Raw genomic sequence first — 15,255 nt, 5'->3', positions numbered from 1 at the left:
AACAATATCTGAATTGAAGATTAACATTACTCTATCATACTGCCTGCTATTATCAGTTATCAATTTATGGCGATGATATCCAATTTTAACATTTTTTAATAACGCATCTCCACAATCTTAGATTTCATTTGAATAGTGAGTTGAGATGAGATTAATTAAGATAAAAGTTGAAAGTTAAAAATTAAATAAAATATTGTTAAAATATTATTTTTTAATATTAATATTATTTTGAGATTTAAATAAGTTGAATTATTTATTATATTTTATGTGAAAATTTAAAAAGATTGTAATGATGAGATGAAATACTTATTGTATCTAAACGGGACCTTAATCACCCGCATTGGGTGCAATAAAAATTAAAAAAGTATTAGATCTACAAAAGAATCTTTTAAAATAGAACTTTCAAACAAATGCAAATTGATATGAGACGCTATATTTACTTTATACTAAAATGAACTTCACAATTTTACCTACCATATCAAGATAAATCAGTTTATAAGTTTATTTTTATAGATATAAAAGTTTGACTAGAATTAGGTAACTAAGTTGGTAAATTTAGATAGGATTATAAGATTAAAATGATAGAGTTTATCCCATCATTAAGTTTGTAATTTTGGATGAATGTAATTATTTATTGACTTTACATGTAACAATATTAAGTTTATCTATGAGGTATTAGAGGTTGTTTAGATAAATCATAAGTGTGAAAATCGAGTCCCAAAGAATCTACGCTTATCCAGAGAAGAGGTTGAACTGAAATCTATTACTGCAGAGAAGATTTATCACGAAATGTCAGCATTCCATCATGAGACGTTTTCGCAACAGACTCGCACCGTCAGCAGAGTCCTACTGAAACTAAAACTGCTTTCAGATTGTTTATTTAAGGAATCTTCCTGCTTAGGATCTGTAGAGATTCAGATCTGGATATTTTCTAGAGCACTTTTAAGTGCATATTTTGGTGAGAAAATTTCTTAGAGAATTTTAATATTGTTTCTCTCAAAGAGTGTGATCGTGCTCTGGAGAATTTGATTGGTCGAGTTTCAACCACTGGAGTTCTAGGAGAAAAGCCAATGTTTAAATATCGTCAGAAGTTCTGGCTATTACTGCAATAGAAGACAAATTGGTCATTTGTCTGGTCAAGTAAGAGTATTAATTGACAAAGATTTTATAATTGAGCTTTACTTGTAATTGATTTTTAAATAATAAAATTGATTTTTCTAGATCTAACTGCCCCGTAAGATTTTATCTTTAAAGAGTTTTTTAAAAGATTTCCTTTCTATACCAATCTTTTTGTTATACAATTTATTTACTTTAAGTTATTGCTTAATTATTAAATAATTGCATGATTAACAACTAACCAATTTGTTGAGTGAATTGATAAATATTTCCGTTGTGTTACGATACAAGGGTATTTGGGTAATTTTAATTTTTAGATTAATTTTTTTATATACCAAGTATTTCTCTAAAAATTACGCTATGCATATAATCGATATGTGCACTCCAGGACAAGACCTCATCTCCAACACCACCATTGAGGGTGGATAGACATTCTTAAACCGCCACCACTGCACACTTTTTAGCTCCAACATTCTAGTTTTTATCATTGGACATTTTCAACACAAAAACATTATCTAAAATTGAAACAAAACCACATTAGACCAAGGTGCAAAACTCGTCTCTTTGAAATTATAAAATACCACTGCAGCAGGTGTTCATCACATGGTTCTAATCAACTGACTCAAGTTTTTGGGTCCAAATACCCGTCAAAAAATAAAAACAAAAATTCCTACAAAAGACACTTAAGTCCAATAGCATCATCCATTATAGAAGAGCATAATCTCTTTCTCAAAACACTAGCTGTCATCTCGTTAACTCTATTAGTATTATCAAAACACCTCACAAAAATTTAGCCTACAAAATCCAACGCATCCTTCCGTCTTCTCCTCTCAAATTATCGGAAGTTAAAAAAAAAAAAAAAATCTCAAGGCATGTACCATACTACACAAATTATCAACATACATAATCAAACATTAATAACAATACAACTTGAAATACAAGTAGTATCTCACAGTCAAAGCTGTTCTTAATAAAGTAGATTTAGCAGTACCGGTCCTACCAGATGTATAAAAGCTTAGTTTAAAACATGCTTTGATCATCAATAAGTTACGCAACAAGAAAATTACCTATTTCACACCAAGTATATGGATGAGATCTGGCAATGCCATGAAAAAATGTCATAATCTACCAAGCATGATGTTAAATAGCAAATTCTTGCTGGTGCTGGTCTAATGAAATGACTATCATCAATTCAAATTTAAGCAATTACTATTGGATCAAGATACACAAATGGAAGCCCCATTTCCTAAACGAACACAATTCATGTCCTTTTTTTTTCTGTTATATTAGCTGCCATAGTTCATGTAAAAATATGCTATTGTTTAGGTAGTCCGTATTTGACCACCAAAAGATAACAACCAAGGCAGACAACATACTAGCAGAGGGCAATATGGTCCTGCTTTTAGGAAAAAAGAAAGTCAATAGACAAAAAGAATGGTCGGTCATAAACTAAGAATATGATAAAATCAAATGTGAAAATGTATTTGATCATATATAACAACATGAACATGTAACTCCAAAAAGAAAATATGAACATTAACTTGAGAATTTACAAGACAACTAACTACAAGTGCTTTATGAGGCATTGTCAACTGGCAAGCTTAAAAGCATCAATGAATAGACCATAAGTAAAACCCATCTTGAAATTGTTGAGAAGAGCAAGGGGGAATGTCACCTTCGGCTGGCTGTAATAAAATTTTGTGACATACTCTGTCAGGAGAACACATACAACTGCAGCAATCACATCATTCACTCCTAAAGCTCCAAAAGACAAAGAGATCGTCTGTGCAACATAAAAGCCACCCAACAAAGAGATTCCCCCAAAAAGAGCCCTTCGAGAAGGACTTCGAAAATAGTTCCTTGAAATCTCTGGTACAAGTCTGATAATGTCAACTAGTCTTCGAGGCCCTCCATTCTCTTGCACAGCTTGGATACGAAGAAGCCCGGGTGAGGATCTCTGGGGAAAAGTTCCATATTTCCCACGTGAAACTCGGGTTTGAAGACTCAAGCCAATTGACAGGAGGCTCGTAGAGATCAAACTTGAAGAATGTGCCATCTAAAGTATCACTGCCAAGAAGGCCAACCCCGATGCTTATTCTGAAAAAGTTGAAGACAAGCTTGTTAGATAAAAACACATTCCTCAACACAGACAACAGAAAAATACAAAAGCAAGAAATACCACTGTCCACTCATATATGAATAGAAGACTACACTAACAGGACATCTACTAGTTTCACAGGAGCAGTAATAAGAGACTACAATATGGTTATTACATCTTGCCTGAATTTCCAAGGTTTTGAAAAAGAATCAGAAAACCGCTGTTTCATTCTGCCTAATTGTTCATATGATGTTTGCCTATATTTAATTCAGAGGTACCTGGTAACACAAGAATCCAAAGAATTTGGCTCTGTCATGGCCTGTTCATCTATGACTTCACAATTCCCACGTTTATTCTTCTAGACAGACTATACAAATCACATTTCAATTACTTTCAAATCATCAATTCAATTAGTACTATTTCTTGGTTCATTACCACAATGCAGACCTCAAGAACATCCACATTCAACAGTCCCCATCAGATGTCGTAAGTCATCAAGATTTTTATTTTTCAAAATATTGACTATTGTGCATGTTACATGTTTCATCCCAATCCGAATCAAAAGGGCTTAAAACCCCTGCTAGGCACCTCTAAAATAAATCTTCAACACATTCTCCCTAACCAATTTTGACATTGTTTTATTTGCAGAGAAGTTGATCTCATACCCTCATATCCCAGTAACTGATGTCTTTCCTAATACAATATATAAATCAATTCGATCTCAGAAACAGGTTTTTTAGATATACGTATCAAATACATCATAGAGACGAATATCCCAAATGATAAACAATACCAAGAAAACAAAAATTATTAAGCAAATTGATTTACTTGTAAGGTTGATTATTGGGAAAATAAGAAACTTGTAAACTGTATATTTATCCCAAGTTTAAGTGGATTAATCAAAATCTCGGAACTCAGAGCCTGGGAAAAACCATTATGAATACAACAATTATTATAGAACTTTCAAACGCATGCATTAAAGAATGATGAAAGAAGAACTTCAAAGAAGATCCATCTCCCCTAATGTAAGAATTCAAATGCATTCAATCCAATCAAATTCAGAGAAAAAAAAGGAAAGAACAAAATCAGAAAAAATACCTTAAAAGCAGTATAAGCTACGCTTTGAAATTCAGAAGCTTCCCCAGCACCATCTATCCTTGTTCCTGAAAACGAGAGAGAGGGAAAGAGAGATCGAGTGCTCAAGAGTAAAATCAGTGATGCAGAGGAGGAGCGGCGAGGCGCATGTTCTTTCACTCTCTCAAACGTATCGTTTTGGATAGCTCAGCAGTCCCGAGAAAACGCTGGGTTTTTTTTTTTTTTTTGGTTGATTTTTGTGGAAAAATGAACAGAAAAATACTCGAGATAAAATTTTTGTGAAGCATGGAAAAGGGTAAAAATCAAGAAAAGTATGATGAATGATTTTTTCTAGTTTTTATTTTCTTTTTAGTTTTTATTTGGCATTTTTTTGCATTTTATTAGTAGTGGAGACACATTGCAATCTTATTAATACATGAGAGGATATTAAAAAAAATACTAAAATACTTGAGAATATTATAAATTTTGAATTGGTAAAGACAAAAATATCTAAATGATATAAATAAAGAAGAAATAAGCTGATCTACACTATATTGCAAAAGTAATTGGGATGTAGGTTGTAGCCCCTATGGTGGCCGCTCTCATACTCGGAAATAATAAAGATAGATTTTATTTATATCTTAGATGATATAACTAAAGAAGAAATAAGCTGAGGACGGGAGGTATGTGAGCATGATCGGGAAGTGCAGCAAAGAGTCAAATAGCATGGAGTCTGATAGAGCGTTTGATCTCTAGATGTATTGTATGAAGTTGTTAGAAGCAATAGAACCTCTCCTACCTCCTGTGCAATTTAACAAAGTTTTTGACCGATTACTTGTTCTGACAATGCAAAAATCATTCGTGTCGATTTTTGATATATGCAAGAGTAAGTGGAGTTAGAGTTTGATCTGAGTAGGTATTGATGAGGGAATTAGAGGGCTGCCGGATTGGTATTTTATGCTTATTGAACAGTGTTTTAAATTTCATACCGCATCGGTCGGTACGGCCGAAATTTTTTGTACTGGCCGTTTGGCCGATACAGGTACATATATGTTTCGTACCGGCCAAAATACCGGCTGTACCGGCATATATTTCGGCCTGTGTTTTTTTTTTCATTTTTTTAAACTACAAGCTTATTTTTTAACTCCCAATTCAGACTAGACTATTTATAATTTATATATATGTATTTATATATAATTTATTTATATATAGACTATTATTTTGGAATATAATTTTTATATATATTTATATATATAATTTATTTATATATAGACTATTATTTTGAAATATAATTTTTATATATATTTATATATATAATTTATTTATATATCGACTATCCCGAAATGTTATCTCGAAACGTTATCTCAAAACGGTACTGATATCGAAATATTTTGTTCCAGTGTCTTGATCGATACGACATCTAGTACGGTATTCAAAACATTGTTATTGAGTGATAAGCATTTATCTGACTTGGGCTTTTATGTTATCTATGCTAGGGTATTCATCTGCTGCGACCATAAGTGCGGTGGAAAAAGGGAGTAGAAATCTACAATTTGAGACCATGAATTTCTTTCCCTACGCAAATTGTGGGGCCTTTTAATTCTTGGGGATGTGTGATTGTGTGACCATCACCCACTTGCATTCTTTTTTTGTTGTTTTTTTCAAAAAAAAAAAAAAAAAAAGCTTATTGAAACAGTCCAAACATCTATTTTTCAGCTTTGGATGAGTGGTACTTTCTTTTCGCGTTATCCATAAGGAACCATCTGATTGAGACCAAAGTGCTTGCAATGTCTGGCACCGTCTATCTTGGTAACATCACAGGTATAGCATCATCATCCTCTCCCCCGTTGTTTTAAAGATTTGTTTGAATAATGTTGATTTTATTTTATTATTATAATTTTTTAAAATTTTAAAATAAAATATAATAAATAATTTAATTTTTTTAAATATTAAAATAAAAATAATATTTTAATAATATTTTATTCAATTTTCAACACTCATCTCATCTCAACTCAACTCAACTCATCATCAAACATTCCTAAGGCCTTGCTTGTTTTCACAGCACTTCTCAATTCATCTAATCTCAACTCAACTCAACTCAACTCACTATCTAAACATTTCGTCTCGTTTGTTTTCACAATATTTCTCAACTCAACTCATTTAATCTAATTATTATAATTTTTTTAAATTTTCATACAAAATATAATAAACCATTCAACTTTTTCAAATTCTAAAATAAAAATAATATTAAAAAATATTCTAATATTCAATTTTTTTTAACTTTAATCTCAACTCATCTCATATTATCTGTAAAAATAAAATAGGACTTTCCTGCAATTTTTTTTTCTACGAACAATCCACAGGATGCAATTTTCGAATATCTAAAAAATTTGGGCATATTTTTTTAACGTTAATTTAATCTAAATAGATCGACAATTTACAATATTTTAAGTGATATTAGAGCCAAGATGCGAGAAAAAATTCTTTTATTTTTTTCTCCTTTTTTTTATGAGAACAAAAGTGAGAAGTACATGAGATCCCAATGCTTTAAGCTCTTTATCTTTTTCATGGTGGATGACGTCCCAACAGGCATAACAACCTCAATATCTGTCGATTATGCATAGGTACACAGAGCATTTGTTATTCTCGAGTGTCCTTCACCCTCTGGCCACTGTCGACCCATATTGCCAAGTCACTAGTTCCAGCTCAACCAACAACTCATGTTTGAGAAATTTAGCTAAAAAATTCGTGTGAAGTAATGCCATGTACAAATATCACATAAATAAATATTGCGCAAGTCTCTGTAAGAAAGAAAAAAATAAAAAAAGATCTCACATAAAGATAGATTTTTTTTACACTTGTCGTGCACTTTTTTATAAAAAAAAAAAATAATGTAAAATTTATCTATTTAAAATTTATACAAATTATTACACTATAAAACCTAAGTATTATATGAACGGTACATTTTTTTTTTTAATGCCGGGAAACTTCTCTAAAGCAGGGCCCTTCAGACCCACCACTCCAGGATAAATTCTTGTTCCGTATACCGCACCTTTAAAAATTTTTCTACATAAAACTAGTTAAATCGTTAATTTTTCACTAAGAAGTGTGACTTTAAAGAATTGCTTGCGTCTATGAGATCTGTACAAAAATCATTGCCGCATAATTATGCAACATGCACGTTTATACCATTAAAAAATACATAAACATAGATAAATAAATTTGAGGGTATTCAAATACAATGTTTGACATTGTAAAAATTTATTAATACTCTCTGTTTATATATTTTAGATTATTTGACACAAAAATTATAAAATGTAATGATCCAAATAAATCAGCCAAAAACAAAACAAAATAAAACAAGAAAACATAAGCATAGGACGCATGGGTTGAGACATGGGGAATGACAGGATAGGCGCTTGTGTGATTAGTGCTAAGTAATTAAATGAATCGGAGTCGGACTTGACGTCCGAGGAACCCCCCCTTTTATCACACTTCCATTTTCAAAAACACAGGAAACAAACGAAAAACTAGTCTTCTGGGTATTGGGGGCTAGAAAAAGCTCTCCCATAGGAGACCCACCCACTGGAGAGGAGTTGTGTCTCGGGGGAGGCACCTGAACTCAAACACACTGCTCCAACGGACTCCTTCTTGCGTGGTCTTCTTCTTCTTCTTCTTCCTCCTCTCTCCCCCTAACCAGGTCTCTCTCTCTACCCTTTGCGTCCTTTCGTCTGTGAAGTTTAGAAGTGGGTTTTGTTTCATACTTGGCTATATGGTCGAGGGGAAAATTTTGGATCTGGGTTGATTTGTTTTCAGGTAAACTTTGATGGCTTTGTGTTGAGTTTTGTTGCTGGGTTTAGGGTTTCTTACCTAGTGGTCATTAGTGCTTTTGTCATTTGGAGGTGATTTAATAGGTTAGAAGCAGACAGTTTGGGTACTTCAAACCAAATTTGGGTTTCTTTTTATTTTTTTCATTTCTAGTTGCTATGGCACAAAATTGGAAAAGGCGGAGACTTGTAACAAAGAAAAAATTTTGTGCTGGGATTTGACTTAAATTCTATTCTGGGCTCGTTTCGAAGCTTGACAAATATTTCTGACGAATTCAATGATCATCCAGAGAAATTGCCTAATTGGGTTATTACTGGTCTGTTATTGGTAATAATTGCAATTTAATCTTAAGAATTAGATGGTGTGAGTCTGAGTTTCGTCGCTTTTTTAACGAGTTGCAGATCCGGGTGATCCAGTAGGGATTGAAAGGAAAGGGCTCGAGCTTTTGTTGTTTTTAAGGTTGGTTTCATATTCTTCAAGGTAAACGCCGATGCTGCACTCAACGACTGGCTATTGATGCTCTATAAGATTTTGACCTTGATATTGGTTCTGTTGAATGGAAATCTAGGAAAAGAGAAGGAGAAAAAACCCCAACTTTTTAATTGAGTTTTAGTCGAGGTTCTGAAGTGTGTACGGAATAACTAGACTGGAACCCATAACCAGAGAAGTGTAAGCTGGGATTCTGATTGGTGTATTTGGCTGTTTGGTGGGAGGCGGCAAGGAATTGTTATGGCTGTTGCCAAGAGCAACAACGGCAACGGCACGCTCACGCAGCCCTGCAATTGTTATAAAGTTGAGAGCTTGACTGAAACCATTTTGGACGCAAATCAGACCTCAAATTTGAAAGATCGGTACATTCTTGGGGAGCAATTGGGTTGGGGGCAGTTTGGTGTCATCAGAGTATGCTCTGATAAGTTAACCGGAGAGGTATTAGCATGCAAATCGATTGCTAAAGAGAGATTGTTTACATTGGATGATGTACGAAGTGTGAAGCTTGAGATTGAAATTATGACCAAGCTATCTGGGCACCCAAATGTTGTGGATCTCAAGGCAGTGTACGAGGAGGAAGACTATGTTCATTTGGTGATGGAACTTTGTGCTGGAGGGGAGCTATTTCACCTTCTAGAAAAGCATGGGCGATTCTCTGAATCTGAGGCCAGGGTTCGCTTCCAGCATCTGATGCAAGTGGTTTTGTATTGTCATGAAAATGGGGTGGTTCATAGAGACTTGAAGCCTGAGAATATTCTCCTGGCCACAAAGGCCGCCTCTTCTCCAATTAAATTGGCAGATTTTGGTCTTGCAACCTACATCAAGCCTGGTATACACACAATTCTTGGTTTTCTTTACAGATTATTGGCTCTTGTTTTGTATTTATTAGTACTTCCTCGAGAAAGTTAAGTTCGGCAATACTTTAAGCATCTGGCTCCATTTAACAGGGCAGAGCTTGCGAGGGCTAGTCGGGAGTCCGTTTTATATAGCTCCAGAGGTACTTGCTGGGGCTACAACCAGGCCGCTGACGTTTGGAGTGCAGGTGTTATCCTTTACATTCTTCTTAGTGCAATGCCACCATTTTGGGGAAAGACGAAGTCCCGTATATTCAATGCTGTTAGGGCAGCTGATCTGAGGTTCCCACCTGAACCCTGGAATCACATATCAGAATCTGCCAAGAATCTAATTGGTGCAATGCTTTGTACTGATCCTTCTCAAAGGCTTACTGCTCAACAGGTCTTAGGTAGGTTGGACGCTTAACAATTCACTGTGTCTACTCGTAGTGGCATTATGTACGTATTACTTTCTTATGCACCCTAGTTTGGATTTTGGTGTACTATTGATGAAGGAGATGGTACCTTGATATTTTATAAGGTTTAGTTAGTCGTGTCATTATTTCTCATATGACGTAGACAGACCTAGACATATGATATGCATCATTAGCACATCCCAAGATAGTTGTGTTACACAATATAGATGATTTTGCATCCAATTGCACTTCTTGCGATCCATTGTTGAAATATTTCATTTCTCTTTAAGGCAGCACGATATGTTTTGTAGGATATAGTTTGAAGTATTGATGAATGCTAAATGACCTTTTGCTTAACATTATACATCTCAAGATATGGATGAGACCTTGCTGTTACTCTCTCTCTCTCTGTGCTAGAAATATAACCTACATTACTCTTCTTTTATAGAGCATCCCTGGATGAAGGACAATGGACCTAAAGAAGTAAATGGGTGGGAAAATAAAAATTGTGGAGAGAGGGGTGTAGCTGGTGGCTCGTTCTCTACCTCATTTATGTCCAGGAATCTGGACGTCAGCTTTGGCACTGGATCACCTATTGCATGTGAGGCTGAATCACCTACATTCACATGCAGATCATCTTTCTCTTCTTTCCTAGCGGAACCATCAACACCTTGCCCTGCAGCTGGTGGGTTTTCCTTCTGTAGCAATGGCGATTCTAATGCGCTGGAATTCTCTTCCCCTGTTCCCTCAATGCCAAGTTTTGCATTCTTCAGCCCTGGTTCTGCAATTGAACATGGCAGTTGTGCATTGGAGTTTTCAGCTAGCATGTCCAGAGTGGATCCATTCCAAGAAGGTACTCGAGTTTTGAATCTTCTTACTGTTGATAACATCTCATAACACTTCCATCTATAATTCTTTTTTTGCCATAATATGTAGAGGGAAGCCTGGGCAAGCTGCTTTTGTTACCAGATTCTACTATTTGCTTGAGGCATGAGGCAAACGAAAAAAGGGTAGGAGGAATGATCGAGTCTAGAACCTTATGCACCCATAGCAAGAGGAACCATACAATTGGACTTGGTGACCGCGAGCAACTTGATCTCATGGTGACTGAATCAGTCATCCGTTGGTCATCATGCACACATCTTCCTACGTCCCTTAGGTCTTCTCTCGTATGTTGAAAATATGGACTGGCCGACTGCATTAAACTAATTGCTTTGATGAGGTATTAAGATTGTGAAGGAAATGGCATACCCAAGAGAAGTCTTGTATTGGTGTGTGATATTGTGTTTGTGCCCTTGTTACTGAAATCTTGTGTTACTTCTCGAGTGAGTTTTGTTTCTAGGAGTGGTGGTTTGGATGTTGTCTTTTGATTCGAAGGGTTACTATTAGGTTTTTCTTCTCACCAGTATGTTAGTGTAACAAGTTGTGGCTAATGGACTCTTTCCTTGTGTATAAAGTTTGTTCTTTGCGATATGAATTTTTCCAAGTTTCATATTTTAATACTTCGCAACTACATTTTTTTCCCTGAATTATGCTGTTATCCTTATTTATTGTTTAATTTTCATTTCTTTTATTCCCTAAAGAATAATTCTATTTTAATTCATTTATACTACATATCATCGACGTGATATAATTTTTAATTAGAAGATAAATTTTATTTTTTTATGAGTTATTTTTTATGTTAATTCTCGAGTGAGTTTTGTTTCTAGAAATAATAAAGAAATATAAAGCCTGCAAATGGACCTGCTTTGTGGGCATGCCACAATGAGTGTAGAAGGGCTAGTGGGGGGACACATTCATTTATTTCTGTCCAAAATCCCATCACTAATCTCGAATGATCAAAAACCCATAATTACATCTAAGACGTGTGAGACCGAGAAGTTTTGTTGGAAAAGATGCGTAAAATAGTTTGTAAATTTTCTTTTATCAAATTTTTTGTTTTACATTTGATTATTTTAAGATATTATATTATGTTGTACATTATTTTAGGTTCATAACATTATGTGTGTGTCCGGTTAGACCCGTTAACGTGGATGTGACATTAAAATAATTAGTCTTGCTCACTTTGACATACAAAATTTTTCTTCACCAGTAGAGTTATTGGACTGTAAAATTGATTTTCTTCTTATGAAATATTTTGGACTTCTCTTTAGGTGTCACTCAAAATAAAGAGTATTTGAAATGGAGTGGTAGAAAAAATTGAAAAAAGATTAACGGGGTAGAAATACTATATCTATCAAAAGAATGGAGATTAACACTTATCAAAAGCACCCTCTCCAACATTTTCATTTACTATCTTTCTCTCTTTCCATTACCGGTGGGTGTGTAAACCGAATCGAAAAGTTGTTTAGAGCTTTCTTGTGAAGTGGCATAGGGAAGGAAATTAAATTTTACCTAGTAATTAGTTGGCAAATGGTAAGTTATCCGATTGCGAATGATGGATGAGGGGTGTAAATTTTGAGCATTTTTAACAAGGCACTCTTAGTAAAGTGGTTGTGAAGGTATCAAATAGAAAAGAACTCGTTGTGGAGAGAGGTTATTGATCACAAGTATAGTAGTGTGAGGGGGGATGGTATTCTAAGGAGGGTAAGAGGTCTTATAGAGTAAGCCTATGAAAATTTATTAAAAAAGAGTGGAACACTTTGAAAAACATATTAAGTTTGAAGTGTGTGATGGAGTAAGAACTAGTTTTTGGTTCTTTGTTTGGAGTGGGAAGAGCCATCTTTCCACTGTTTTTCCAATTATATTTAACTTGGCTGGCAATTAGCAAACTGCAGTTTTAGAATTGCTGAGTCATGCAAATGAGACGATAACTTGGAATGTCACTTCTACTAGAAAAGCTCAGGATTGGGAACTTGAAAAGTTGATAAATTTTTATAATTACTTGTATTCAACAAAATTAGGAGGCAATGGGGGTGATTGTATGTTGTGGATTCCTACTGGAAGAAAAAAGTTTTCTATTAAATCTTTTTACAGGGCCTTGACATTTCAACAACTCACATTCTTTCAGTGCATTTGGACGGTTTTAGTGCCATTTAAAGTTGTGTTTTTTCTTAGACAATTGCACTTGAGAAGATTTTGACAGTTGATAATCTATGAAAGTGTGGTATGGTGCTACATGTGTAAAATGAATGAGGAATCGATAGGTCAGTTGCTCTTAGATTGTGAGGTGGCTAAGAAGTTATGCATTGTATTCTTAGTAGAGCTAGGCTAAGTTGGATAATGCCTAAGAGTGTGTTAAAACTACTAGTGTGCTAGAATAGGAGGCATAATAACGCTCAACTAGCAGCAGTGTGGCGAATGATACCTTTGTGCTTAAGTGGTGTTTATGGTTAGAAATGAATTATAAGTGCTTTAACAATAAAGAGTGTGCAGTAGAGGTGATAGCATCATATGGGGGGTCGGGGTCGAGGTCATCCCTTCCCTGCACCCCGCCCCTGGGGGCAGGGTTGGACATCTCATCCGCCCCACCTATTGGGTCTTAAATAAGACTATTGTATTGTTTTAATCTCCTATATAAAAGTTGGCCTTAGAGACCAATCCAATATATGTACAATTTTGTGAATAAGTTTAACACTCTTGTGAACAAATCTAACAAATTGTAATATATATTTATATATATAATTTATAAAATATAAATATATTTTTATATATATATATAAATAATAAATATATTTATTGGGGGCCGGGGCCCGCTGCATGTGCAGCGAGGAAAATCTGAAATTTATTTGTTTTCTCTCTTTTATAGTGATTTTTTGTTATTGTATTGAAAGGTGAGAATGTTCATAAATTTTTTTCTTCTTTCCAGTTTACTAGACTATAACTAGGTGTCTCACTTATATACTTCCCTCGCACTTAAGCATTACCTAGTTTCAATCTATTTCAATAAAGTTTACTAAAAAAAAACATTATGTCTGTACTAGGATGGATTTTTCGAATTCTCCAATGTCACCATATTCAGGAATTTAGGGCACGCAAATTATGATGCAATGGTGGGTAACCATAGTAAGACTTTACAATATAAAAAAGATGAGGTTGTAATTCAATATAACAAGCCAGCCGCGTATTTTTGATATGTAGCCAGTTCCATGACAAAAAGAAAGACTTGTGCTGGGTTATTCCACGTGCACTTCCTTATCACAAGAACTCCAGGATCCCAGTTCATCTTCTTTTAGGTCATTGAATTCAGAACAGTACGTCTCGCAGAAATGGCGTGTAAAATAATAAACTCCTCAAACCCTCCAGTCGTTTGCAGATTTAGTTCATCAATAAAACCAAAGGTTGGATCAAAAACTACCACCTTGTCTTCCTCTTCCAACAGCCAAGAACAAAGAGAAGTTGTTTCCAGCACCGCAGCCACCAAAACCCAAGTCCTGAAAAGTAATGCCTATGGTGTTAAGTTCAAGACTCTTGGAGCATGCAAGCTTGGCATTTCAAGATATCCTGATTTTGAATACGATGCTGAAGGTGGAATAGGGACTGGGTCTGGTTCAAAGGTCCTTGATAGTGATCCGTTGAATAATGAAATTTCAGTTTCGTTTGACATCAAAACACTGTATATACCACCATTGACAGGTGCAACGACTAGGTTCTTGGGATTACCATTACCACCATTTCTGAAGATTGATATTGTCCCAGAACTCTTTCAAGGGAGCATTTACCCAGAATCTGGCAAGGTAAATTAAAATGAGTTATGCCAGTACTCTTACTATTTCAACATCTCTTTGTAGACAGAAATAGCTTTGAGATGCCTTCCTGTTCGATGGTATCGGCACCAAATAGCCTTAAAGATGAGAAAGTTAGTAGAAAAAGTAGGAATCCATGTTTTTGTAGAGCAATGAAAAAAGTGTCTTACCTGAGTGTGAAAAAGATTTATAATTGCTCTAGCATTGTTATGAGTTAGCTTCTCTTGGATTTGATTCCTTGACCACCTGATTTAATATTTGCAGCTATTGTTCATGCAGGTTGATCTTGAATTCATGGCCAAATTCTGGTTTTCTGTTGGGAGTATTTATAGAGCTCCTCCACTACTGGTGAAGACAGTTTTGACATCTGAGGAGTCAAATGGAACCATCAGAACTGGAAGAGGAAAGAGATTGGATAAAGAAGGGAATTGCAGATTAGTTGGGGTGGCAACTGTTCATCCCATTGATGATTTCCTAATGAACACCTTCCTTGGACTTCCTACTGAATGTCTTGCTAATCTTAATGCTGTAATCTCCCTTTCTAATTCTTCTTAAGATTTCAAAACAACAGCTTTTACCATTGCCAAAAGCATACTAAATAAGAGATGAGGCATAGTTAATATTTTTAGTTTGGAAAATACTCAGAGCCAAAAGGGATTACACAAAAATAATCCTACAAACTGATGTGGTTTGATATAATTCGTCAGATGATAAAT

The 15,255-nt window shown here is 34.8% G+C and overlaps 3 protein-coding genes across 4 annotated transcripts; 2 read left to right on the top strand and 1 right to left on the bottom strand.

Annotated features, from left to right (window-relative positions):
- Window positions 1–2,581: 2,581 nt before the first annotated feature.
- LOC121252496 (ycf20-like protein) lies at window positions 2,582–4,541 on the bottom strand. The gene is made up of 2 exons (XM_041152184.1): window positions 4,313–4,541; window positions 2,582–3,213 (listed from the first exon to the last, which is right to left on the bottom strand). The coding sequence occupies exon 2, from the start codon at window positions 3,170–3,172 to the stop codon at window positions 2,705–2,707; it is 468 nt and encodes a 155-aa protein (XP_041008118.1). The 5' UTR covers window positions 3,173–3,213; window positions 4,313–4,541; the 3' UTR covers window positions 2,582–2,704.
- Window positions 4,542–7,773: 3,232 nt separating this feature from the next.
- On the top strand, window positions 7,774–11,323 carry LOC121251904 (calcium-dependent protein kinase 26). Its single transcript, XM_041151315.1, is given in 6 exon segments — window positions 7,774–7,988; window positions 8,518–9,434; window positions 9,553–9,612; window positions 9,615–9,848; window positions 10,303–10,707; window positions 10,791–11,323. Coding segments are annotated over 5 exon segments (1,530 nt in total). The 5' UTR covers window positions 7,774–7,988; window positions 8,518–8,845; the 3' UTR covers window positions 11,033–11,323.
- Window positions 11,324–14,013: 2,690 nt separating this feature from the next.
- On the top strand, window positions 14,014–15,160 carry LOC121251386. 2 transcript variants are annotated; one of them, XM_041150641.1, is made up of 2 exons: window positions 14,014–14,530; window positions 14,804–15,160. In XM_041150641.1, exons 1-2 carry the CDS (start codon window positions 14,063–14,065, stop codon window positions 15,092–15,094), a joined length of 759 nt encoding a protein of 252 aa, XP_041006575.1. In that variant the 5' UTR covers window positions 14,014–14,062; the 3' UTR covers window positions 15,095–15,160. The 2 variants fall into 2 exon arrangements, with proteins under 2 accessions (XP_041006575.1, XP_041006576.1); XM_041150642.1 differs by having other exon boundaries at window positions 14,016–14,530; window positions 14,819–15,160.
- Window positions 15,161–15,255: the final 95 nt, after the last annotated feature.

The sequence above is a fragment of the Juglans microcarpa x Juglans regia genome, chromosome 2S, assembly GCF_004785595.1.
Source record: "Juglans microcarpa x Juglans regia isolate MS1-56 chromosome 2S, Jm3101_v1.0, whole genome shotgun sequence".
NCBI classification, from domain to species: domain Eukaryota; kingdom Viridiplantae; phylum Streptophyta; class Magnoliopsida; order Fagales; family Juglandaceae; genus Juglans; species Juglans microcarpa x Juglans regia.
This window is presented reverse-complemented; position numbering and strand designations above follow the sequence as displayed.